The sequence below is a fragment of the Anarhichas minor genome, unplaced genomic scaffold (assembly GCF_050575085.1).
Source record: "Anarhichas minor isolate MPS153535 unplaced genomic scaffold, ASM5057508v1 ptg000003l, whole genome shotgun sequence".
In the NCBI taxonomy this organism is placed as follows: Eukaryota; Metazoa; Chordata; class Actinopteri; order Perciformes; family Anarhichadidae; genus Anarhichas; species Anarhichas minor.
In genome coordinates, this window is record NW_027466449.1 from 17158531 (window position 1) to 17184868 (window position 26338).

The window sequence follows — 26338 nt, forward strand, 5'->3', positions numbered from 1 at the left end:
CTAGCGGTCTAAAAACCAGAAGTGATACTCTCAGTGTCGGTGTCGGTGTTAGCGGGAGGAGGTGGACACATCCCACCAAACGGTGTTTTCCGTTATTTAACTTAAGCCACCAGATGCTCGACTAGTAACTTTTTGTTGTTTTTGTTTCCCTATTTAGCTTTTTACTGTTTTGATCGAGTGTTTTTTTTGTCTGCTCCCCGATGACTTCCTCTATCTCAGCCTGGATTTGGAGTGAGAGATTTTGGCTTCCCGAAAATGTTACATGGGCGGACCTGGAGCGACCACCACCTGGTGTGGAGTACCCGAGAATCCGACACCTACTTTACGCACTACCTCTGGCTGTCATAGTGTTTATGCTAAGGCTGCTGTTTGAAAGGTACGCTTGTCCTTGTTTGTTGCTGGTTTTTCTTGTTTTATTCTTTATTTGGATGCGTGCTCCCGTGTGCGTGCACAGTTGAAAGCTTCAGCCTATGTGGCAACTGTTGCTCCGAAAAAAGAGTGGAAAAAAACAAAAAACAGCCACCAAACCCTTTGCAACAAGCTTTAATACATGACTCATTCTTTACGCACGCAAACTCTCTTGACACTGAAGAAGAACCAACTCTCTGCAGGCTTCAACCAAAAAAAACAAAAAACCAAGCTGCTCCTCGTTAAAGTAAAATTACATTAGTTTTTTTTTTAAACAAATGGACTCCATAGGTGGGACTTCTTCTCCACGTGACAGTTAATTGTAGGCTTATCCTCTCCTGGTTGTCTTTTGTCTTAGCTTCTTATTAATAGTGTTGCCATTCCTTAGAGGTGATGACACATGAAGTCTCCCACTGGCATGAACCACATGTGTAGGCCCTACCTTGCTCAGCAGGATAGTTTGGGCACTTTTTATTTTGTGAAAACTGAGCCTGGGTTATGTGCTTTAAAATAAAATAAACACACACACATCTGTATTCCTCAGTCCAAAGTCTATTCATTCAGTCTTTTCTTCTCCACGTTAGGGAGAAGTGTCGTGTTGTGGGATTGAAACCTGATCATATGTGTCTGGGCATGTGACACACATCAGTATTGTGGTCGGAGGCAGCCCTCCCATCCCTGTCTCCCATATCCTCACATGACACAGGTCACCATGCTCTGTTTAGACTAGGTGCTACATTCCCCAGGATCCCCTCCCAGTGCTTGTCTTTAGATTCTCTCTCTTTCTCCCCCGCTCCCTGTGAGACAAAGTCGAACATTACTCTGTGTGAGGTAAACTGCACACTCGAAAGTCCGAGGCAAATCTTAGCTAATGGTTCATCTGTCCCTAAAGCCGGTACAGCATGCTTAACTTATCTCCCTGACTCTCTCTCTCTCCTTGTCTTTGTCTCTCTAAATACCACATCTGTGTCACCCGCATCCCTAACCCCCCCCCCCCCCACACCCCACACCCCCCCTCTCTCTCTCTCTCTCTTTTTGTGCCTCTATCTGTGTGTGTATACAGGCTAGTGGCCAAGCCCTGTGCCCACATACTTCAGATTCAGGCGGGAGTGCCTCGACAAGCTCAGCCCAATGCTGTCCTGGAGAAAGTGTTTCAGTCCAAAGCGGTACGTGTTCGTCCCGTCGGCCATTAAATGTTCCTCTACACGCTGGAATACACCGACACGGGCACAGTTGATGTGTTCAGAGCAGCTTGGTGGTGTAGAGAGAATGGAAAAGCAAGTGATTTCTTTTTTTGTTCTCCTCAGTGTCCAGACACGAGGCAACTGGAGGGACTCTCCAAGCAGCTGGACTGGGATGAGCGGAAAATACAGAGATGGTTTCGGGTCCGTCGGAACCAAGACAGGCCCAGCATGCAGAAAAAGTTCTGCGAGAGCATGTGAGTTCCTGCTTCGCTGCTGTGTAGTGTGTAGTCGAACCCTGAGGACTGTGGTGACCCCACTTATCCTGTGGAAATATCTCAACATCTTCACCTCTGCTCTTCAAGAAGACAACAAGTTGCATTGCTCTGGTTTCTTTTCTTTTCTCAGGTGGCGGTTAACGTTCTACTTTGGGATTTTCATCTATGCCGTTCGACATTTGTGGGGGGTGAGTTGAATGAGCATACGATGCTGATACTGTTGCGTTGAAGTGTTGCGTAATAATAATTATAATAACTTTATTTAAGTAGCAGTCTTTCAAAAACAATGTTACAAAGTTCTTTAGAATAAAAACATGATAAAAGTGATCAAGATCAGGATATAAGAGAGATAGAATTGTTAAAATAGTGATATATATACACACACATATACATATGAGTTTAGAAAAATTAGATTACATTGAGTCTTAAGAAGGGATTTAAAGGAAGACAATACCGTTGCATAATAATAATTTTATTGATATAGCACCCATAAAATTTATACATGATTAAAGTGATTAAGATCAAGATATAAGCAAAATAAAATCATTACAATAGAGACGACAATATACCATCTGTAAAGAAAAAGCCATTCGATAAGTGAGTCTTAAAAAGAGAATTAAAGGACGATGCTGTTGCATTGACGTGTTGCATAATAATACTTTTATCAATATAGTGCCTTTAAGAAACAATGTTAAACAAGCTTTACAATAAAAACATGATAAAAAGTGATTTAAGATCACGATATAAGCAAAATGAAATCATTAAAATGGAGACAACAATATACCATCTGTAAAGAAAAAGCAAATCGATAAAAGTGAGTCGATAGTTCCACAACTTTAGCTTTTATTAATACTGTGTATGATTGGTGATGTAATCATATGAACATTTCATCTGTTTCTGTCAGTCGCCCTGGACGTGGGACACCAGGAAGTGTTGGTACAACTACCCGTTTCAGGTGAATAGTTATTATTACTTTTTTCATTAACTGCATTTTCATCACATCCAGCTGCTTACAGCACCATATTGTTTGCCGGCCAGAGAGGCTTCATGTTCTTTAAAGGTGTTTTATTTTTCTTGTTTCAATCCAAACAGCATCAGAGCTCTGAACAGTTCACCCACTACGCGGCCGAGCTCGCTTTCTATTGGTCTCTGATGTTTTCCCAGTTCATAGACGTTAAACGTAAGGTGGGTAAACAACGGCCCCTCCCGAATCTGCCTCCTTGTGTTGGATGCCGGTTCGCCGGCTTTCCTCGTATCCCAGCTTTCACGGCATTATATGTCACCAGTGTATGAGAATTAGCTTATTTGTGATGCGCTCTGGCAGAACAGGTTGGACGGGAAAGGTTCACAGGTCTTCCTGTGTGTAAAGATTCAGCCTGCCATCCCGGTATTTACACAAGTCCTTCAGTTGGTGACGTAACTTAACTGACAGCCTGTTTGGTGGATGCATAATTAACGGGATTGAGACTCAATTACCTCATTGTTCACATTGGCTGCAGGTGTTGTTTTTTTCCCTCGCATCCTCGTTTACCTCTTCCCTGTCGTCTCTCCTCATTCCCCCGATGACAGGACTTCATCATCATGCTCGTCCACCATCTCGCCACCATATTCCTCATCACGATCTCCTACGCCAACAACATGTTAAGAGTTGGCACTCTGGTCATGTGCGTGCACGATGCATCCGACGTCTTCCTCGAGGTAAAGAATTTCTCCTTTTTTTATTTTCTTAACGTTGCGCAACATGGAGCAGACGGGGATGATACCGCCGCTGTGCTGTGGAGCTACTTGTACGACCTGTCTGACAGGGGAAAAAAAACACACAATCGCATCAGTTATTAGTGCAATGACGCAGTGGACACACTGAAAATGTAGCAGAACGAGTTTGGGTTGTCCTCGACCAAATATATTGTTAGCAGACTCGCACAAGTAGAATTGTTATCGACTAATCGGTTTCGTTGACTTAATCGACTGATCTGGAAAACTTGAGTTTCTCCACAAAGAATCGCACGAAAGCGCCACTTTAAAGTCTTAAGATGGGTTCTTACATTTCTTTGAATTCATGTAGAATTTTTAAAAAGCATTAAAAACAACTCAAGAGAGACTTTACTCAACGAAGAGCAAAACAACCGATTACTGAAGTAGCAGTAGTAGTAAAAGTAGACTAGAGCTACTTCTACTACTTCCTTTCATTAGCCTTCTTAGTGACGAGCTAACTGGAGATACTTGTGTGTGATATTTTCATACAGTGAATCATTTTAATTCCTTATCTATTCCTCAAGGCTGCCAAGCTGGCCAACTATGCCAAGTACCAGAGGCTATGCGACGGCCTGTTCGTGGTGTTCAGCATAAGCTTCTTCTTCACTCGACTTGTCATCTATCCTTTCTGGTGAGTCAAATGAGACTTATTTACAAACCAAATTGCTTTCTTTTGCCTACTTGTCACATGTTCAACTATTGGAAGCATCTCTACTTTGAATCAGTGGCTTAATAACAGCTCCTCTGACATGTGTGTGTGTGTTTGTGTGTTGCAGGGTTGTTTACAGCGTTCTGATTGAGAGCTGGGAGATCGTTGGGCCGTACCAGACCTGGTGGTTGCTCAATGGGTTGCTGTTGGTGCTGCAGACTCTTCACATCATCTGGTTCTACCTCATCGCTCGCATCGCTATCAAAGCCATATTCAAGGGGAAGGTCAGTGTGACTGTGCGTTTTGGTTTTTAGTCACGCTGGCGGCATCGCTTCATGGATGGCATCGTCAAGTCAACAACTATTGGTTAGATTGATATTAAAATTCATGGTCCCCGCAGGATGAGTACGACAGAGTTTGGTGATTCCTCGGACGTCTCTTCTGGCGCCACCATGAGACATTTCTGTGTCATTTAGTAAACTGTCTCGACGACTATTGGATAATCTTTACGAACACATTCTGCATTCACGTGTAGAATCTGTTAAGATTTTAGCATCTGAAGCGTTCCTAGTTTCATTTTGTAGTCTGAGCACTATCGACCAATCAGGTTGGAGCAGGCTTTGGTTGAATGCAGGTAAACAAGTCCGTGTGGAGAGCAAAATAAATTGTAATCCCAGGGACAGTGATTTAGCTTTTCATTGGTTTAAAATGAGCTTGTTAGCTGGCTGATTGTGAAACAATCCGGTTGTGCACGTCGTCTCTCAACTCTCGTCTCTCGCTTCTGGAGTTGCTATTTTGAGTGTAAACGACGAGCGGCGCACAGAAAAGGAAGTCTTGACCCGGATATCTGCTAGCTACACTGGAACCCTAGAAATATAACCCCTTTGTCCCTTAGAGGCTTATCATCATCAGACCGATACATGATGGGTTAAAAGAAAGACTATTGGGTGGATTTCCACTAAATTTGGCTTAGACATCCATCTTTGGTGATCCTTCGTCTTTCCATCATTAGGTCAATTTAAATAAATGCAATACTTTGGTTTATCACCAAACACCTGTAAAAACCAATGCCATTACCAACGGCCTCGTCTGTACTTTGTGTTAAAAAAAAAAGTATAAAAAAATGACGTGACGTTTTGTTTCCTCAGTATTCCAGTTGACAGTAAAACCGTCTTAATCCCGTTTGTATTTCATTGTGCAGGTGGCGAAAGACGACCGCAGCGACGTCGAGAGCAGCACGGACGAGGAGATTTATTCCACTTCCAGTAAAAATCCCAGTCAGACCCTCAAACCGAAGGACATCGGCCACACTAGCAACCTTAACGGAGACGCTCACGACCACTGAGCACCATGAGGGGGATGTTCATCTCCAGTGAGGCTTTTATTCACCTGCTGAGTGTCTGTGTGACCCACTTTGTCACTTTGACCTCCTGAAAAAACACCAAAAAAAAAGACCTGAAACTTTTTTTTTTCAACCAGAAAGATTTGCTGAGTCGTAGAAATGGAGAGTGGACTTGGATACAGAGGGGAAACCCTTCTGTGTGGAATAAAGACCATCTTACTGAGTCGGGTTTACACTGTGTGAGGTTGACACCTGCTTTTTGCTTACAGGAGTAGACAGAGCTGTGTAGGTGTGTGTGTGTGTGTGTGTGTGTAGAAGTTAGAAATGGAAACTGAGCATGTCAACACTGCTATTGTCAAAATGCATTTTCTACATGTAAATACATTTTATTTGTGAAATTGGTAATATATTTACAGCTGTAAAACAAAGTCACTGCAATCTGCCTTAAACCGCTTACTGTCCCGTAAGCAAAATCTCTCTTAACATGCCAAAGATTTCTTAATAAAACATGATTGTACCAAATTCAGCAATGAATGTGAAGGATTTTTATTATTGTTATATACGTGCAACTGACAACCATTTTAATCTTCCTTATTATATCTGTGTGATCTAAAAATAAAGCAAAAAGAGTGCATTTTCTTGAAGGTAAACTTATTATATTTCTTATTTTGTCAGCTAAGCAGTCCAAATTTAAATATATTTCAATTACTTTGACATATTGTCAAGAAAAGCAAAAGCAAACTTCTAATTTGAGAAGCTGGAATCAGTGAATGTGCCATTTTTTCTTGAAATACGATTTTAAAATAACTTTTGGTGATTAATTGTTTATTTTTTTCTGTTAATCATTTCAACTTTAAAAAAAATAAACTCTGCACGTAAGCAGTCCGAGACAAATCCTCAGTCTTCAGTATCTGATTTTGTCACACTCGTCCATCATCTCAAAGACGTCCTCACTGAAGTCGTTGTACTTCAGGCTGAAAGAGACAGAAAGCAGCAGTTGTTTGTTTCAACATGTTTAAACTTCATGTTTTAGATGGTTTCTAGTCTGAGTGAATCGGGGCTTACTTCATCTCCAGCATATTGTCGCTGTCCTGCATGGCGTTGACGAGGGCTGGGACGGAGTCGTCCGTCAGCAAGTTGTTTCTCAGTTCCAGGCTCTTCAGAGTCTTGTTGGCTCTCAAAGCGGCACACAAGTCCTGAACGCAGTCGTCCGTCAAACCGGTCATCTCGACACTATCGACAAAGAGAGGCAGATTTTAAATACAGAGCAGTACAAGGAGTGTTTTTTGTTTTATTTACAATTATCAACTCACTCCAGCTCCTCCAGCAGACAGCTTGGATGTGCAACAGCATCCCAGAGGTGTTTGACCCCCTGGTCTCCCACTTCATTTATACCGACGATCAGGGACTTCAGTCGAGAAGAGCCACCTCTCAGCACCGAGCCCAGCTCCTCGAACACGGGCTGGGTTAACTCGCATCGCTGCAAGCTGCAGGGTGGAGCAGAATACACATTTAAATGTTTGTGAAAGGTGGTACTTCATCACTGGAGAGGAGCGTTGAATGGGCTGTGACCCCACCTGAGCTTCTCCATTGGACATCCAGGTCGACGGAGGGCTTGGCAGAGCAGCAGCGCCCCCTCCTGGAACAACTCGTTCACTGACAGGTCCAGTTCAGACAGGGAGCAGTGCTCCGACATCAAGGCCTCCGACAAACCAGGACAGCATTCTGCGGTCAACTCGCAGTCAAACAGACTAAAGTAAAAAGATACACAAATGGTGTTAATTAAAATATGGATACATGGATATGAATGTACGATTTATCAAACAAATTATGGATTTTATTTAGGTGTTAAAAAGGTACAGTGTGTTGGATTTAGGGGCAGAAATCTAAATGAATACTAACGAGCACATACTAACTCCAATTTATCCGAACAAATGTGATTGCTTTGCTCCAAAGTTCTTCATTAAATGAGAAAATAATATTTGAAGATTTTGGCCGTATTGCCCAGCCCTCCTTCATAGGGAGCGGGTCCTCTTCACGGAGTCCGCCATGTTCCTACGGTAGCCCAGAATGGACAAACCAGATACTCTGTGCATTCCAATAACCATATTACTATACTATTCAGTACGCCAGGAAAAGATTTAGCATGTCCTGATATATAGTGTGTCAAACATACCAGGATGTTCTGCATCTGGGGGCATTTTGCAGTATGAAACTCCAGCATGTTTTTCTGGCCCACAATCCTCTGCGCTGACACACGCTGTGCCTTTAAGTAACATATTCAAATCATGTCCTTTTTTTCGCGTTTTTTTCATCTCGTTGCAACACAGACTTACGTGAGGCCCTGCAGTTTGCAGAGCGGGTGCTGCAGGGATTCGCACAACGCCTTCACTCCCCTCTCACCGATCACGTTTTGCGTCAGGTCCACTTTTCTCAACTCCGATTGGCCCGAACACAAAGCCGCTGAGAAAGCCTCCATGGATGCAGCAGTCAACTCACACTTTTGTAGCCTTAAATAAACAAAACAATTCAAAAGATAAATACACAACTCTGACAAAAAACAAGACTTGTAATACTAATACTGCCCAGTATAAAGTACATACTGGAGCTCCTGGAGTTTGCAGAGAGGACTTTGCAGCGCTTTGCACAGTTTCACGAAGCCCTGGTCCCCGATCTGATTGAACGGCATGTCTAACACACACAACTGAGGGGCGCCTGAGGTCAAGACAGACGCCAGATCTCCACAGATCGCCTCGGTCAGTTTGCATGCTCGGAGTCTGAAGTAAATAAGAAGCAAAACATCAAGGATTTATTAATGTCTGTTGACATGAAGGCACATTTTAAAAGAATCCCTTTAATCTTACTTTAATGTGTGCAGCTTGCAGTTTCTGAGTCCAGCGCAGAGAATTTTGAACTTCTCATCTCCGAGGTGGGATTGAGAGAAATCCAGCTCCTTGGTGAGTCCTCTGCTGAGAGCCGAGGCCAGATGAGGGACCGCATCGGTACTCAAGGAGCTGTCCGTCAAACTGTGGGGGGAAAACAGACGGAGCGATCTTACATACGACGGCGTACTGAACGCAGGAAATGGATCGAGGCCGAGACACGTGGACTTACTTTATCTTGTGTGACAAGCTCATAGTCGGAGCCAGCGTCTCCGCTTGTTCCTCCGTCAGATTCCTCGTTCGGTACAGATTCAACAGCTCCATCTTACCGAGGCACGTGGCGACATAGTTCAGGGCCGCACAGTCCTGGAGGTTCAGGTCTCCGTAGCTGATGCCGATCCGTGCCGAGGGGGTGACGATCTCTTTCACCAAACTCTCGTTTTGAGCTTGAAGAAGCAGATGGAAGCAGCGGTGGTGTTTGTCCTTGTACCATTCCTTCAGCGTCACCTCAGAGGTGCTTTTGAACCAGTGGTTGAAGTTGGTGATCCGATCAGAGTTCATCTCTCCCAGCAGGGTCTCCAGCGGTCTGCGCTGAAGTGGCCCCGAGAGCCCCGACAAGAAGACATCTAGAAACGTTGCATGGCCTTTGTGCTTTTCCAACATCTTCTCCACACCCTCGGACGTCGACGTGTCCAAAAGGAAAGCCGTGGCCAAGATGAAGTCCTGCATCAGTTGGGAGTGGAAGGAGAAGACGCGTCCGTCCGACCGGTCGCCATCTACTCGCAGGAAGCTGCCAACCGAGGTGAGAAACCGTTGAAGACCAAACGAATCCATTTCCTCTTTGGTGCAACTCGAACGCTGGTCGAGGAGGCAATGAGACGCCATCTTGCCGAGGGCCAACACCAGGTCTCTGCTGTGGGCCTCTTTCAGCTGGAGCATCTGAATCAGGTGGACCAGGATGTCCACGTACAGCTGAGACAGCGTTTCAGGAAGCTTTGCTCCAGCATCCATCAGAGACTTGTAGACGGAACAAACCGTCCAACAAAATCTGGGGGAGGTGCAGACATCATAAAAGCCTAGAGTGCTTTCCATGTGTACTCTTGCTTTGTTGGCAGCAGCCGGGTCAGCGAAGAAGAACCCCTTGAAGTAGGCTTCTCTCTGTGGCTTCAGAAACCCCAACACCTGCACCCGGGCGCCACTCAGAAACTTCTGACACTCGACCGGCCTGGACGCCACCAAGAAGGCGGCTCCTTTCAGCAGTGATCCGTGAAGCAAGCTGGACACTAAGCAGGACACGGGGACCGCCTGTCCGGGGTCAGAGCAGAGGGGGAGGACGGAGGGGTCCAAGCTGTGTTTCCACTGATCCAGATCATCAAAAACAAACAACACACCCTCTGGATTCTGCAGGAGTTGGGGCACGGACTCTGGAGGGAGACGGCCGTGGTGGCGCAGCATTAATGTCTCCAGGGAGAGCGTCCCATTGAGGGAATTCAACTCCCTGAACCGGAAGTGGAAAACAAAGGAGAAGTTCTGGAGGTGCTCCCCTTTGGCCCAGCCCACAACTAGCTTCTCCAGAGCAGTGGTTTTACCCGACCCTTCAGGGCCGACCAGCACTACAGTCCTGGTTCCATCAGACAGGGCAGTGTGGACGGCGCCATCGACAGAGGGCCAGTTGTCGTCCACATTTCTGTCCGTCCCCTGGGCTTCAGCGGTCAGCGGGGAGATGTACTTATTGTTCTTCATCACACTGACAGGCAGCTCTCCTCCAAGAAGTGTTGACGTGTCATTTGACTTCAGGATGTGAGTCAACACAGCGTCTTTGTCCATGTTGTAAGTCACTGTAAAAGATAAAGCAGTTAATAAAGGAATTGTCAGTCTGCAGAAAACAAAAACATGCAACTCATGTCTGCAAATAGACAATCATTAACTGTACTTCCTGACATTAAAAGCTGTCTAGCCAACATGTCCAGTAACTGTCTAGTAACAATGCACATCTGGAATCTGTCAAAACACGGAAGTGGAAGAGCAGTTACCTTGTAGAAATTCCACTGGGGAAACAAAGTGAGACTAAATATCTTTATGAAAAGCAGACAGATGTTTTAATAGTCGGGGTTACGTCTGCACTGGGAACGGAGCAGGAGTTGCGCTCGAGCTAACTGCCAAGAAAACCGCGCCCAGCACAAAACAGGAAATACTTTGTGTTTTCAAGCCCTGCGCGCTGCCTTGCAGACGGCCATGGAGTGTCATGTGACCGAACTATTTTAATGCACTCCTAAATCAAGCTCAGGGGTTGCACGTGACTAAGGTTACAAGTATTTTATTTTTTCATATTTTACTCTAATGCATTTCAGAGGGAAATGTTTTGCTTTTTACTCTGCACTGTATTTATTTGACAGCTTTAGTTACTTTGCAGATCCAGATTATTAATACAAAATATACTTTTTTTTTTAACGTGTTAGTATAGATTAAACTACCCAGCAGTAGATGACGTAGTCAAAATTAATCCCACCATCAATTGTCTGATCACAATCCAATAATGTTGAAGCTAATAGGAGCTATTTTCAAAGTACATTTATCTGATAACACTGGACTTGTTCTTAAAGGCACATCGTGTAGCATTTAGTGGGATCTATTCGCAGAAATGGAATATAATATTCACAACTATGTTTTCATTTGTGTATAATCACCTGAAACTAAGAATTGTTGTGTTTTTATTAGGTTAGAATGAGCCCTTCATATCTACATAGGGAGCAGGTTCAAGGCTATTAAATGAAGGCTGGGACGAGGTTTTGAGCTACAGGGGTGTGAGACATGCACAGTGTTACAAACTGGACCGGTTTGTTCACGGACAGGACAGGAGGGCTCTATAGTCCGTGATTAAAACCACCCAGAATATCATCGGGACCCATATATTGAGCATCAGTGATATTGGTGACAAGAGGTTCAAAGTCAAAAGGATATTAAAAGACAAAACCCAGCCGGCCACAGTGTGTTCACGCTGTTTCTGTCTGAGAAAGAGATACAGAAGTATCAGCTGCCAGTCCACCAGACTTCAGAGCCATTTCAATTTATCGTCCAACCTACAGCATATGATGTAGTTCGACATTAACAATAAAGTGGTGTATTTGACTCTACATGGACCATAATTTACTCAATGAATATCATGCTGTATTGAAGAAGACTTGAAACTAGAGATTGAGACCATAAACTTCTTTACCACCAGAGGAGTCGCCCCCTGATGGCCATTACAAAGAATGCAGGTTTAAGACACTTCAGCATTGGCTTCACTTTACAGACCCGGAGGTTGTCGCCTGATTATCACTCAAGAAAAAAGGAACACAAACGATCATGCAGCTGGAAACGTCTTTATTGTAAACACAGTAATGAATGTGATATCCAATAGGAGGAGAAAAATAAACAAAAAATACACACATGTGGCTCAATGGTGCAGTTGGCTCATTGTAGGTCACAAAGAGGTTCATGTTAGGGTTACATTGTTACAGTGATCCAGCTGGCTAATGTGCTGCAGTGTTGTTTTCTGCCTTAGTATGTTCTGCCATTGGTCTCCACTGTCTTGATGAGAATTGCATGTTGCCCGCGCGACTGGTGGTTGTTTACTTGGGTGGCTGTAGTGAAGAGGAGAGTGGAAATGTCACATACACACACACACACACACACACACACACACACACTGCGGGCAACCCATCCTAATGCCAGGGGTAAAAAAACAACTGTTTAAAACAATACTTACACTTGGAGGCAACTGTTTGGATGTTGACAATATAGTGCTGTCCAAGTCTGTGAGTGAGAAAGCAGGAACTACATGAGTCAGGGGAATTCCTCTGGTCATGCACAGTGTAATCATGTTCACTTCCTTTATGTTTGATCATGCTGAATCCTACAAAGTAACCTTTGTCTTAAGGAATCTTGGCCTGATGGCCTCAACCAAGGCAGAGGTCATCAGGAGATGATGAGAAGGCCAGTGAACCTTCTCTAATGTATAAAGAGAGACAACAACGTCCCATCTGGGTGCACATTTCAACCTAACACTTGTCCTGTGTACCATGTTCTGAGCATTAAAAGTGTGACAAAACTGAAAGATTTCTGTCTCGTTCCTCGTTGTCAGAGTGGGATTACAAAATTGCCACGTCACATATACAAATACAGAAAACTGTAAGCATTGATATAGTGGCATGTGAGTTTTGAAGCTGTGTGTATGGACTTAAAAAGCCCTTAAAAGCCTAAATTACACATCAACCAGTGAGTTATTATGTAGTGACAACTTGACACGGCAGAGATCTCTGCCAATGCGACGCACCTTTCCTCCTCTCCCTCCAGCAGCTTCCTGTAGGTGGAGATCTCGATGTCCAGGGCCAGCTTGAGATTCATGAGCTCCTGGTACTCTTTGAGCTGCAGAGCCATGTTCTGCTTGGCTCTCTGCAGAGCCAGCTCCAGGTCCCTGATGCGAGCCTTGGCGTCCTGCACGGCCCCCTCCCCGCGCTGCTCCGCGTCGGCTATCTGGCCCTCGAGGTTGGTGCGCTAGGAAATAGTGCAGGTGGCGGGAGGATTCGACAAGATTTGAGCATGCAGATTACCCCTTTAAAATAGAGGGTTGACATGAGTCAATGTGTTTAACTCTGCCCTGAGGAGGAGTACTAAGGTTGTACTAAAGTTGATTTATTTATTCTTTCCTGGTTTATAACACCTGAGGCTTAAAGCATGCATTATCTGTCAAATTTCATGACCAAACAAGTCCAGTTGCCTTTGACTTTCACCTTATTATGCACTCCATGAACCTTTTCACTCACCTGTGCATTTACAGCCTGGATTTCAGTCTGCAGGCGGGCAATCATTCGGTTGAATTCAGATATCTGCCCCTTGGTGCTGCGCATCTCATTGCCATACTGGTCTGCCTCAGCACTCATCTGGTCAAACTGGTGCCGGCAGAGATCAAACCAAAGAACAAATTGACGAGATCAGTAATTATCAGGTTTGACAAGAGTGGTTTCTAGTATTCTAGTACATGCATGAGCTTTGGATAACTGCTGACCCCTTTCATGTTTGTAGTTTAAAAGAGAAACTTTGTTTTTACCACAAATTACATTACACAAACGGCTACTTGTAAGTCTGAATCCCTCGTGTTTTAGCTCTTTACCTTGCTCTTGTGCCAGCTTTCAGCTTCTTCGCGGCTGCGAGCAGCGATGTCCTCATACTGAGCCTTGACCTCGGACACCACCTGATCCATGTTCAGGCCGCGGGAGTTGTCCATCTGCACCACCACAGAAGTCTCCTTCAGGCTCTCCTGCAGCTCATGCAGCTCCTTTTTTTTAACCAAACAATAGAACAACAGTAAGAAGACATAATCCTCACATTCTGCATGTATTTTCTTACATCGTACTAGTTTAATGGATGTGTACCTCGTTATACAGAGTCTTGAAGAAGATGACTTCATCACTGATTAAAGACAAATGGTCTTCCAGGTCCACCTTGGACATGTAGCCAGCGTCCACATCCTGCAGGCAGCCAGAGAAAAACAAACAACCTTCTGTCAGTGCTTCTTAAACCTTTTGACAGACACGTTTGCATTTCATGTTTCAAATGTGCGGCTGCACTAAAATAATGATACGCTTTATTTATATGGCACTTTTAATGACATAAAATGCAGCTCAAATTGCTTCACAAGAGAAACAAAGAAATAACAGGTATTTAAAAACAATGAAATAATAAGATACAAAGAAATTGATATACAAAATAGAATAAAACTAGTATGAGAAAAACAAAGTAAATATAAAAGGAAGGCAGTTAGAAAAAGGCCAACAAGAAAAAGTATTAGTAGAGAAAATGCTTAGAAAACCGTGAATGTAATGAGTTTTATATAAAAGAGTTTAACTTTAAAAGGGATCACCATTCATCAGTGTCTATCATGACTGCATACTGTACCTTTTTGATCATGACGAACTCGTTCTCTCCTTCATTCCTCTTGTTGATCTCAATCTCGTACCTGAAACAGCCCACAAATATCACATTACACATGCAGGTATCAGTTTGCACTTAATTACCACCGACGCTCACAGTTCACAGACGTTTAATAGTTTCTTTTTCACAACGCATTCTCACTTTGTCTTGTAGTCGTCCACATTTCTGTGCGCGACATTGTTCTCCATGTCCAGTCTGTGTTTGTCGTTGTTGATGAACTCCAGCTGGTTGTGCAGGTTGGCGATGTAGGACTTGAGCATGGGTTCAACGTTGGAGGAGGCGGTGGTCTGTCCCTGCAGCAGCTTCCACTTGGTCTCCAGCATTTTGTTCTGCTGCTCCAGGAATCTTACCTGTGGCAGACGTAGGTAGAAACCAACCAAATCAGACTTATCAGATACTTGACAGAACTTGTATAGACATAATAGAAGTCGTTGGCCTTTAAATATACGTTAAAATGCCAAAAATGCAAATGTTTTATCAGGGTTAAATTTCCTCTTACCTTATCAATGAATGAGACGAAACGGTTGTTCAGCCCCTTGATCTGCTCTTTCTCCTGGGTGCGAACAGCTTGGACGTTGGGGTCGATGTCTATGTTAACCGGGGTGAGCAGGCTCTTGTTGACGCTCACGGCTGTAATGGGGGCCCCATGGTTGGCCCTGATGCTGATATTGGGGATGGAGTAGGACCCCATGGACACGCTGCTGAAGCCCCCTGGAGACGTGTGTAGTCCCTGGCGGCTGCTTCGCTTGCTCCTCAAACTCATGGTCGTGCTGTGTGGAGGTTTTTTCTCTCACTGCTGGGATGGAGGACGAAGAGGGCCGGGCGGTGGTTGAGCTCTGTGTGTGCATCGTCTTATCTCTTGGGGTCTGCTTTATAGGCAGGGTTGGGTGTGGTGCGATAGGGAAGTTATGCGGCTCCCCCAATGTGGGTGAACCAGTCAGACGCATGCTGCCTGTTCTCCCACCTACCACCGTAACGGAAGTTGCATTGTTTTCTGTTGTCACGCTGGAATTCAGACTGGCTTTGCGGTGTCGGGTTTGCTGCATTTGAGCATTCCGAGAAAAGTCAGAATTGTGATCCAAGAAGTCATCAACCAAAACCATCAGTGATAATACATTTAAAAAACACCTGTGGAATCAGGACAAATATTTATATTGGTTTTATGCCAAAATGAGGTTTCACTGTAGTGTACAGTTGTGTTTTTAAACAACAGGGTCACAATTGCTGGTAAAGATTAACATACTGTAGACGAGAGGTTTTCAAAGTCTGAGACTGTGTGCCTCCCCTCGGAAAAAGGCGCCTCTCACCCTCCCTTTACTTGCGTAGTTTCACATCAATCCCTGGATGCCTTTAGGATCAAACAAACCAAACTAAACTCAACAACTGAGCCAAGATAGTCTATTATTACTGTTGAACATCAGAATACACCAAATACAAAAACAGTCAATACCAGTCAAAATGTTGACATTCTTGCTACAGACATATTGTTAAATGTTACGTCGAAAACTATTGTTGGTGGCAGCCGGTTGTAAATAAAAAAAACTGGGCTGTCCTCTTTGTGTCAAACAATCTTTGCTGCTTTCTTTTCAAACTCTGTCTCTTTTCAGACTGATTACCCAATCATCGCCTCCCTTTAAAAAAACAACTACAGAGAAAAGAATCCTCTCATACAACCAGTTGTGGGTTTATTCTGGAGGTTTGTCAAGACTGACGCTGTGCCATCGAGGTAAGTAACGCTGGGAGAGACTGTGTGTGTGAGTGTGTGTGTATATTTAAAGCAATTTTACAAACGTATTTTTACTCAAATTAAAATGTCTCTATTAGCTCTTCTCTTGTCGGATAATGAAGATCGCCTCGTTCAACGTACAGAGGTTTGGGCTGACCAAAGTCTCCGATCCAGATGTTCTGTCAGCTCTCGTTAAGGTAAAACGCATCAGCAAAGACATCACACAGCTGAGGATCAGTAATGATAAGCATTGAGTTTTTAGAAATGCGCAGTTCGTGCCACTGGTGTGACTTTTAGGGAAGCAGCCCAAGAAGGAACAGTCATTGTGGGTGTTTGATATGAAGATAATGAGTCTTGGATCATACCAGTGTGATTATTAGCCGTCTTTGATGAAGCTGCCACAAGTTTGGATGAAAGAAAACAAAAAGCATTCCTTTTGTCTTTTGTGTTTTGTAGATTGTGTCTCGATACGACATCGTAGTGATTCTGGAGGTGGTGGATGTGAGCGGAGCTTCTGTTAAAACGTTCTTGGAAGAACTGAACAAGTGAGTTTACTTTTCTTTATTAATTTCTGAATGAGTGAAAGATTTTGTTTGATATATGTTTTTTTGATACTGTCATAGAGTCAACACGACCCATCACTACGCTCTGCAGCTCAGCGCCCGCCTGGGGAGGAACAGATACAAGGAACAGTTTTTGTTTCTGTACAGGTGAGATCAAATCACGTCGCCAGAGTGCAACACTCCTGTAGCGTCACCACCGAACAGCTGCACTAAAATCTATTTTTTGCCTCACTGGAAGGGACGACGTCGTCGACCTGATCGACTGCTACCAATACGAAGACAACCAGGTGAACGACGTGGACGCTTTTGCAAGAGAGCCGTACATTCTCCACTTCAAACCACGCGACACGGGTCAGTCTGAACAACAGGGAGTTATAGATATCCGTGTGTAGCGACACGTCTGAGTCACGTCCATACATGTTTGTACTTATACTTGTTTGTTTTTTCAAAAGGTGAATGAGACAGATTTAGTTTGACATGCACATGAAGAAGGGAGCAGAGGGCAGGTTTATCAAGTTAAATCAGTCTGCGTCGAGCCGTGTGCATCCACACGCGTGAGATATGTCGTGATGGGGCATGTTATCGTAGAGATGAGCGTCTGTGGCTTACAGGGCTGTTTACGTTTGCAGTGCTGAAGAACGTAGTGCTGATCCCGGTCCACGCCACACCGTGGGACGCGGAGAGAGAGCTGGATGAGCTGTACGAGGTCTTCCTGGTGGTCAAAGACAAATGGAAAACCGATGTGAGTGGCATCATCAACAGGGTCACAATAACATTCAAGGGTTTAAGGACCATTTATTCTCATTATGCAACACAGAGTCCGCTCTGTCCTGCGATCCAACAGTAAAGTGCAGCTTGATCTGGGACGCCACGATGGAGCCAGGTCTCTGTGGAGATGTGGGACCAATAAATAGCTGGTAAAAGGCAAAAGGTGTAACCTGCAGGATTATTACAAGTTCCCCACGAAAAATAATGGCCACAAAAGATGCGTTAATATGCTGTAGACCAGAGGTTTTCAAAGTGTGAGACTGAGGGCTTCCCTAGTTCACTTGCTTAGCTCAACTCCTGAATGCCTATAGTGTCATTTTATGTTATTTGATCCCTTGACACTCAACAATTGAGCCAAGATAGCCTAATATTACTGTTATAATAACTTCACACTACATCAAATATATAAAAAAGGTTTGTCCTAAAGCATTTATTATTTTCTGACTCTTGGAAAACTACTGAACCAAATCACACACATTTAAGTTATTCTCTGTGATCTTCTTTTGATAACTAATGTAATATTGTTTCACTGAAAGAAGAGCTTTAGTTCAAGATTCATGACAAGACATATTTCTATTTCATACTCTTATAAAAAGAGGAATCACACCAATTACATGGCCTATAAACTATCTTTGAATTATGTTGTAACCTGGATCTTCTGATGGGATTTCTCCGTATCCTCACTAAGGGATACAAGAGCTTGTATTGGCACTAAAATGGACGTATCTGATTTCCTCTAGAACATAATGATCCTCGGGGATTTCAAAGCCGATGGTGCGCATGTCACCCATAAGGAGATGAAGGGGATTCGTATTCGCAGCGACAAGAATTTCCACTGGCTGATTGGCGACGACGTGGACACCACGTCAAACACCTCCAACGACCACTCCTACGACCGGCATGTCTGCACTGATACAAATACATTCATGCAACTCCAAGGAGGAGAGAAACTGTACATATCATCATTATACATGTACATGAAATAACGGAGTGAACTTATGTGCAACAGGATTGTTGTGTACGGAGAAGATATGCTGGCAGCCCTTGTGCCAAACTCAGCCAAGCCGTTCAACTTCCACAAGGAGTTCGCTATGACGGAAGAAATGGTGAGTTTGTCCCTCTTTGTCGAAGTTGAATCTAATCTAATCTGACAACATGTTCTGTATCGCTCAGTGTTGTTCCTCCTCCTGCAGGCCCTGAGAGTCAGCGACCACTACCCCGTCGAGGTGGAGTTACGTAAAGCTCCTCCTTTCTGGGTGACGAAGGATTTCCAAAGATGTGACGTTGGCGATACCCGGCGAGCTTCAGGTAACAGAGCTGTCACAAGTTGAGGAGCCAAACTGTAATTCTCTCCGTCACAGACAGACAGGAGCTGACCTACTTTGCTTCTTTAGATATTTACAGAGCAGTGTGGCCTTTGTGAAAGACGAGCGCAACTAATGACAAAGAATGCTTGGAATTTGAGCTTTTTGTAAAACTATTTTACAGCTCAACTTAAGGTTTTACTTTTGAAAAGCTCTTTTTTTTGAATGCACATGATCTAAACTTGGAACTTTTACTTTTTTGTGTTTGATCAATGCAACGGCTTCACATTGTCTAGAAATCTCAGGTCAAAACATAGTAACAAGTATTGCTAAACGTTGTAACTACGTCAGAAATGAGTCAAGACCAGAATCCGACCTTTTTGCATCTATTTAACCATTTCAAAAACAACCAAACTGCAGTTATAACACTCCAGCTAGTTATAGTGAGATCTATTACACCCTCTTTCTATTGTTGTAAAACCCATTTTGATGCTCCAACATCTTCGTAACCGAGTTTGATTTACCACGTGAATAATTTACAGTTGCTAAATCTAATCATAATGAATTGAAAACACAAGTAATGCTGCTAAAATGGGTTCAAATAGATGAGGATGGCCAAAGAAGAAACAAGAGCATATTTGTTTGTAGGTACTGAGTTACCCCTGTGCCTTTTAAACGGTGAAAACATGCAGAATCTATGTTTTATTAGGTTTTATAAGGTCTGTGACAATGCACTGAGGCCATATTTGCAGGAGAAAAGCATTTCACTCATCAGAAGCTGAATTCAATAGCCTATACACATATTTGAAGAATTCTTTCCAGTGACAGTTATCACCCACTGTTACTAATTAGGCCGTGTGTGTGTGTGTGTGTGTGTGTGTGTGTGTGTGTGTGTTCTCTACTCACAGAAAGCCTGCAGGCCGATGTGTTGGAACTGCAGAAGGAAAATCTCTTGCTGGAGCGAGAAAAACTTCAACTTCAGATCTGCATTTTGAAACAGCGGCTTGCCAAACTCCAACTGAGAAAATGACAAGAAGATCTCAAACACGACTGGCTTTTGTGTAATTTAGAAATGTATATTGCAAAAATGAATAAATAATTGGTGTCATACACGAATGTTGTCCTTTGATTGTGATTTGGCCCTGATATGGCTTGTTTAGGCTACAATACAAGTCTGGCCCCAGTGAGAATGAATGGTGGTGCAGTTTGTCTTCCAGACTTATAGAAAACCAAATAAAAACAGGGAGATGAACGAGTTTATTATGATACGTAAATCTGTCAACTTTAAATAGAAGGTAAGCTATTTCTAAACCAGTGTAAACATATAAGTCTATTTCAGAAAGGCTTTTCTTTTATTGACAAAATGTAAAATACAAAGAATTCAGGTAAACATTAGCAGCATCTACAGAACATATGTAGTTAATTTGTATAAAACACATACACACAAATATATCTATATATATATTTCTATAGTTGTTCAGTAGACTAACTAAGAGAGCTAAATTCAAATAGAAAATTAAAAAACTTAAGGAGTGAATTAAAGAAAACAGTTTATGAATGACTAAGTTCAATATCTCATATGCCCACATTTCCAAATGTTAAAGAGCGCCTTCATGTGGATTTGAATATTAAAAGATAAAAACCTTTGAACGAGTAGAAGGCAGAAACGACTGACGTGTGCTGCGTTCAAGTGACCCACGTGAGCTCCGGTTTTCAGTGGTCTACAGTCGTTAGAACACGAGCTGCCACTCATGCCTGCAGTTAGACATGACAACGAATATGGCTTGTTGTCAAATGAGTTAACACTCAGGTGGTATTTCAAAAAAATAAAAAGATACAGCGGTACGTACGTTTTATTTGTTGCAGGGAAATACTAAACTTCACTTTCCCCGTTATTCTCTACACCACGTGAAGTAGACGAAATCTAGTCACGTGACTGCCGGAGCACTTCCACCACCCCCGAAAGAATCGAGCAGTTTTGTAAACAACCGTGCAAAAAAATAAAAAAAAAAGGTGTGCGACCGCGAGCCAACCACTTCCTCAGTGTCGATCGAGCTAACACCGAATCCTCGCGCTCACCTGTCCGGTAGACAGGCCGCCTCAATGCATCACAGAGGACCGAGAACGCAGCGGGGATCATGGATGTGTACGATCTGTTTAGTAGTTGCAGAAAGGGCGACGTGTGTAGAGTCAGGTAACCGACGGATCGGCTGACGTGTGTGTGTGTTATGTCAGATGGCTGCACCAACGTTACTTCCTACCCTGTTTAAAAATAACAACAACAACAACAACAGTCTTGAGCTTATTTACTTAGCTTCTTCTGGGGGTAAAACGGTAGCATTTTCTGTTTTCAACAAGTCACAACGGAACATTGCAGCTAAACTCAAAGCTAACTGCAATGTTTGTTTTGCAAAGAAGTGGGAGGTAAACAAGGGCTGCTAACATTAGCGTTGATGACCCAGCTGGTAACTTTAGCTAATGTTTACGTGCAAATCAGCTGCTCGGTTTACAAATGTTCATTTCAGCTTCATATCAGACACATATTATCCATGTCAAATAACAAAATAATAATGATAAAGACAATCCGAGGACAACATAGAGGTGTCCTCATTGCAGTTCAATCCACAGTGATTAAAAGACAGGATGAATACCTTGTGTTTACCTTTGTGTTAAGGCCATTTGTGCACAGAGATCCTGAATGCATCATTAAATGCCACCTGAATCATCTGTACACATATGATATTTACATGCCAGCATCTGTGTAACCTCTCATTTCTTTTATTTCCTCTCCTAGATACCTTGTTGAACAAAGAGACGTGGACCTCAATGTAAGAGATAAATGGGACAGCTCCCCTTTGTAAGTACAACTTAGTCGAGCGGCCCACTTCTCTGGCTAACACGGCTTCATCATCCTAACAACTTAAAATGTGAACGCTCTTCTTCTCCAGGTATTATGCTTGTCTCTGTGGTCATGAGGAGCTTGTCCAGTACCTGTTGGCTAATGGTAAGGTTGTTAATGAATAATTAATGAATAATTAAGTATTGCAGACATAAGTAGATAGGCGCTCTCAGTAGAGTGCAGGTCTCTGCCAGGTGTTTGCTTTATGGTGTCATTGAATGCACACACCCCGCAGTTGGCTAAAATGATATAATGTATTTGTCTTCTTTGCTTTGCTTTCAGGTGCCAAGTGTGAAGCCAACACGTTTGATGGCGAGCGGTGCATGTACGGCTCTCTGAACGAGTCTGTTCAACGTCTGCTCAAAGACTACAAGTGCATCAGTGTGCGCGCCATGCAGCGGGACGACTTCAACTACTTTCTGCACATGTGCGTTTGGCCATTCGTGTAAATGATCCACTTCCTCCTCTACAGAGCTGGAGGCAGAACAGTTCGTTCTCCTTTTGTTTTAGTAGTTCACAGTAAAAACCTGCATACCTCCATTTGCTCTAGGTTACTGGAGCAGGGTCCACACAGCGACGTCAAGTTCCTGGTTCACGGACAAATATTCACGGCCCACCGCTGCATTCTCAGCGCACGCTCAGAGTACTTCACTGATATGTTGGAGAGCAAATGGAAAGGGAAGACCTTGATCACCCTCAAGCACCCTTTGGTAGAGACAAATATACGTTGATTACTTCTGTTATCAGCTTTGTTATTAGATGGTCGTGTCTATTATACAGCCATGCAGGCACATTGTGTCTACATCTGTTTGGATAAAAGCCGTTTTGATTTTCAGATCAACCCTTCAGCCTTTGGAGCCATTCTGCAATATTCCTATACAGGTGAGCGCCAAATATTAAGGCTGAACAGTTTTAAGACTTTGCAGGAAAATTCAGTCTGTACTAGTTTATAAATGTGTCAAAAACAAAGATTCATCATTCTGGAAATCCAATAAAAATCGTTTATTTTAATGGAAAATCAACTCTTTTGATTCATGTTTCTTTCTTAATGTTACAGGACGAATGGATATTGATATAAGCCTCGTGGAGGACTGCAGACGACTTGCCAAACAGTGCAAGATGGAAGATCTGATGGAGGAGCTGGAGAATAAATGCAAGCAGCTGTATGAATTTGGTAAGTGTAACATTATCAGGGAGAACAATAGGATGCACCAGAGTGTTTAACCACAGGTGTGTCGTCATAGTTTGGGGCAGGATGTGACACGTTGTTGTTGTTGTTTCTGTGTAGCGTAGATGAGCAGATGAATTCTATAATAACGTGATATCCGATCGGTGCATAGACTAAAGTGCTCATTGATACCCGACTCTGCATTCTAGTCTGTATCCGAGGCATTTCCGTTATTGGTATTGGAACTACTTTTTCTCCACACGAGTGACGTCTGTCTCGTCTTTCCTTCTGTCCTCATCAAGTGTCCAACAAGCCGGGAATCTGTGTGAAGGTTCTCAGCCTGGATCCTCACAGCTGTCAACTTCAGGAGGAGATGGCCCAGTTAGCCGACTGTGCACTTCCCACTGAACTAAGAGTAAGGAGGCGACGGCAGGAAAAAAACAGGATTGCTGCTGCTGTAGCAGTTTATTGAGCCTGTTTCTTCTTCCCTGTCGGTTCTCCCCAGGTTGGATTTGGTGAACTTCCCTTTAACAGAGTCGACCGCTTCCCTACTTATCCCGACATCTGCTTCAGAGTCGACGGTTTCAACTTCTTGTGCCATAAGGTGCGAACAACAAAGCTCACGCAACATTTCACGGCTACTTTACAGCCTCTCGCCATTAAAATGAATATGTAGATTTGCTGTGTGTTTGTGTCTCCAGGCGTTTTTCTGCGGGCGTAGTGATTATTTTAAAGCCTTGCTGGAGGACCACTTCAGTGAGGGAGAACAGCTGCAGTCCCAGCCCAGCACCCCAGTGATTACTTTACACAACATCTCCCATGAAATATTCATCCACGTCATGTATTACATCTACACCGATGACACAGAGGTCAGTGCACAATTTCTGTCAACGAGTTTATTTTGTGTAAGAACATTTTTTTAAATTGTTGCTTGTCAGTCGACCAGCTGAGGAGTCTTAAAAGAGACAATGAAACAGAAGCGCCACCTTTTATGGATCAATTTGTGGCCGACGGACTGGTTTCCTACGGTTCCGCATGAGTTTGTATAAAAGAAACAAAGTGTGTGAGGGTAAAGGAGTGTCTTAAATATGCAGGTAGATTAAAAAAACAAGTTATTTCTTAAGAGTTCTTCCTGTTGTATTTGAACACATCACCAAATGTTCATTTATACTAAATAGAGCATGAACGCATCATAATGTAACTGAATGGCGCCTCCCTATATTAGCTGTTAGCTGTTAGCTACGTTGCTAGCTCTCCTCCTGCCGATTTCCACACAGATTTGTTGTTCACAATGTAGCATTATCGGCGAACGCCGATCTCCCGATTGCATTTTTTTTATTGAATATCGGCCAATAACGATCAGCAGTAAAACTTTTTTTCACACGCTGATTTATTTATTTATTTTTGTATGTGCCTTTATTAAGGATATGTGTGTCTGGGACAAGAAAATCGTTGTTTAATTTTACCATTTGTGTATGTCGCTCTCCTAATATGTTGTTATTAACACTGCGGTATAGGGGATCCCGACCTTACATTACTATCCAATAACCATAGTTATTATGGGTCTTCAGATGTTCACACCCTGACAGGTTTGCATCCTTGACCTATGCAACATACTAAATATTTAAAACTCTATATTGAGTGGGGACATCTGCCAAAAAGTACAATAACATTTTCATTATCTTTTACAATGTAACCAGTGATGGTGAACACTAATATTACCATTTTGTTAATGTCACTTGAATGCTCATCATTATTACCTAACTGAATATATGTATATATTTTTTATTCCCAGCTAATAACAGAGATTGTGTTTGACGTGCTGTGCGTGGCCGACATGTATCTGCTGCCCGGGCTGAAGCGTCTTTGTGGGAAGACGCTCTCTAAGACGATCTGCGAGGACAACGTTCTGTACATGTGGAAGATGGCGAAGCTTTTCCGTCTCTCCCGGCTGGAGGATAACTGCACAGAGTTCATGGCTAAGATCATTGAGCGGGTGGGTGTCTGTTTCTCTGTGTACAGGTCAGCCATGCTCACCCCCCCCCCCCCACCCCCCACCCCCACCCCTCAGGATAAATTCCCACCTGTCTTACCTGTCTGTCACAGCTGGTGGAGCAGGCCGAGTTTGCAGAGATCATCAAAGAGGACGCCGCGTCTGTGGAGGAGCGACAGGAGACGGACTCCGTCCCCTTGGTGGACGAAATCCGCTACCACATCACCGGCAACTTGCAGACCTACAGCGCGATAGAGGAGGCCAATCAGAAACTGGAGGCCTTGGAGGAGTTGCTCTGCAGCATCAATATTTACTGCTGAGGGGCTCGACGGGTTGCGGGTTTGAAGTTTTTAAGTTTTTATGCTTTGGGAGGGGATCTACGGTGGTGCAAACATAGAGGAAACTCGTCTCCGTGGGTTTTATTTTATTTACAGTATATTGTACAGAATATATATATTTTCAGAAGACTGTTGTGATGCATATTCAGAGAACGCTTTTAAGGTGGAGTCTGCGATTCTGGAGAAATATTGTGGATGTTTGAACTCGACCCCTGAACGAATCCTTTACTTTGAATTTAGCATCCCTCTCACTTCCACTGTGTTTCTCTTTATTCATCCAAGTCCTCCTCCCTGTCCTGTGCACGAGCATGAGCGCCCCCTGTTGCCGATTGTATGTATGAACACCGATCTTTGACAAAGAGAGTACTGGATTAGAATCACTGACTGCACCTTTAAATACTTTTTTAAGTAAGACATATCAAAAGACATTTGGTATATAGCACCAAGTTCTGTTTGAGGACATTGTGTATGATGTATTTACACAAGCATGGCTTTGTTTTAGGCATCATTTTGTAGCTGCTAGAATTTAGACTAGCTGGTTATTTAGCTCTTTTAAACTGTACTTTGGCCCCAACAAAGTTCAGCACCAGCCCTCAATTTAAGCTCCATGAGATTTAATTGTAATGCTCTTAGAAAGCCAAACGAGTGCATGTCACCAATGCACCGACACGCACTCGATAACTCTGGGTAAAAAGACGGAACGGTGGAGTAGAGGTTCAGTTCATTCATCCAGAAAATGTTTTTAACCTCAATTTTTATGTTAAGTTACATAGAATATAGTTTTATTATGTATTTCATGTGCAGAAGCATTCAACTTTTATCATGGATTTGATTGGATGTGGCGGCTGAACTTCGACCTGTTACGTTGCTCCTGTTTCACACTTTATTACTTATTGATGCACTTATTCCCCTTTAACATTTTCCTCCCCTTTATTTAAACCTTAAATGGAAAAACTAATTTCCTGATGGCTTGTATGCGACAAACCTCTCTTGCCCAGTGTGCGCACAAGAAAATAACGCTGAAATGTTTGCATGTAAAATCCACCATCCCAAAAAAATGGAAAGATAACTGCTCCTGGTTTTGGCAATTAAACGTGGTATTGCAAGA

At 43.3% G+C, this 26338-nt stretch overlaps 5 protein-coding genes across 6 annotated transcripts; 3 read left to right on the forward strand and 2 right to left on the reverse strand.

The window, feature by feature from the left end:
- LOC142959395 (ceramide synthase 5-like) lies at positions 1 to 6507 on the forward strand. The gene is made up of 10 exons (XM_076100650.1): positions 1 to 376; positions 1472 to 1574; positions 1716 to 1846; positions 1998 to 2055; positions 2772 to 2822; positions 2960 to 3052; positions 3437 to 3565; positions 4147 to 4253; positions 4399 to 4555; positions 5473 to 6507. The coding sequence occupies exons 1-10, from the start codon at positions 201 to 203 to the stop codon at positions 5614 to 5616; spliced, it is 1149 nt and encodes a 382-aa protein (XP_075956765.1). The 5' UTR covers positions 1 to 200; the 3' UTR covers positions 5617 to 6507.
- Positions 6144 to 10686, reverse strand: LOC142959373 (NACHT, LRR and PYD domains-containing protein 3). Its single transcript, XM_076100629.1, has 9 exons — positions 10529 to 10686; positions 8728 to 10333; positions 8478 to 8639; positions 8217 to 8390; positions 7950 to 8123; positions 7191 to 7364; positions 6927 to 7100; positions 6679 to 6846; positions 6144 to 6587 (listed from the first exon to the last, which is right to left on the reverse strand). Exons 2-9 carry the CDS (start codon positions 10320 to 10322, stop codon positions 6518 to 6520), a joined length of 2691 nt encoding a protein of 896 aa, XP_075956744.1. The 5' UTR covers positions 10323 to 10333; positions 10529 to 10686; the 3' UTR covers positions 6144 to 6517.
- A 1158-nt stretch (positions 10687 to 11844) lies between these two features.
- Positions 11845 to 15563, reverse strand: LOC142959384 (keratin, type II cytoskeletal 8-like). Its single transcript, XM_076100639.1, has 9 exons — positions 14971 to 15563; positions 14613 to 14821; positions 14436 to 14496; positions 13913 to 14008; positions 13651 to 13815; positions 13304 to 13429; positions 12814 to 13034; positions 12247 to 12293; positions 11845 to 12121 (listed from the first exon to the last, which is right to left on the reverse strand). Exons 1-9 carry the CDS (start codon positions 15232 to 15234, stop codon positions 12039 to 12041), a joined length of 1272 nt encoding a protein of 423 aa, XP_075956754.1. The 5' UTR covers positions 15235 to 15563; the 3' UTR covers positions 11845 to 12038.
- Positions 15564 to 16313: 750 nt separating this feature from the next.
- Positions 16314 to 19888, forward strand: LOC142950723 (deoxyribonuclease-1-like). Its single transcript, XM_076092311.1, has 9 exons — positions 16314 to 16394; positions 16654 to 16742; positions 16821 to 16907; positions 16999 to 17111; positions 17390 to 17502; positions 18269 to 18426; positions 18538 to 18634; positions 18722 to 18836; positions 19741 to 19888. Exons 1-9 carry the CDS (start codon positions 16314 to 16316, stop codon positions 19860 to 19862), a joined length of 975 nt encoding a protein of 324 aa, XP_075948426.1. The 3' UTR covers positions 19863 to 19888.
- An 893-nt stretch (positions 19889 to 20781) lies between these two features.
- On the forward strand, positions 20782 to 26338 carry abtb1 (ankyrin repeat and BTB (POZ) domain containing 1). Of its 2 annotated transcripts, none has more exons than XM_076100661.1 (12): positions 20782 to 21026; positions 21627 to 21689; positions 21781 to 21836; positions 22014 to 22158; positions 22282 to 22441; positions 22568 to 22613; positions 22789 to 22905; positions 23202 to 23314; positions 23405 to 23503; positions 23601 to 23768; positions 24695 to 24895; positions 25006 to 26338. In XM_076100661.1, exons 1-12 carry the CDS (start codon positions 20971 to 20973, stop codon positions 25210 to 25212), a joined length of 1431 nt encoding a protein of 476 aa, XP_075956776.1. In that variant the 5' UTR covers positions 20782 to 20970; the 3' UTR covers positions 25213 to 26338. The 2 variants fall into 2 exon arrangements, with proteins under 2 accessions (XP_075956776.1, XP_075956782.1); XM_076100667.1 differs by having other exon boundaries at positions 20782 to 20978.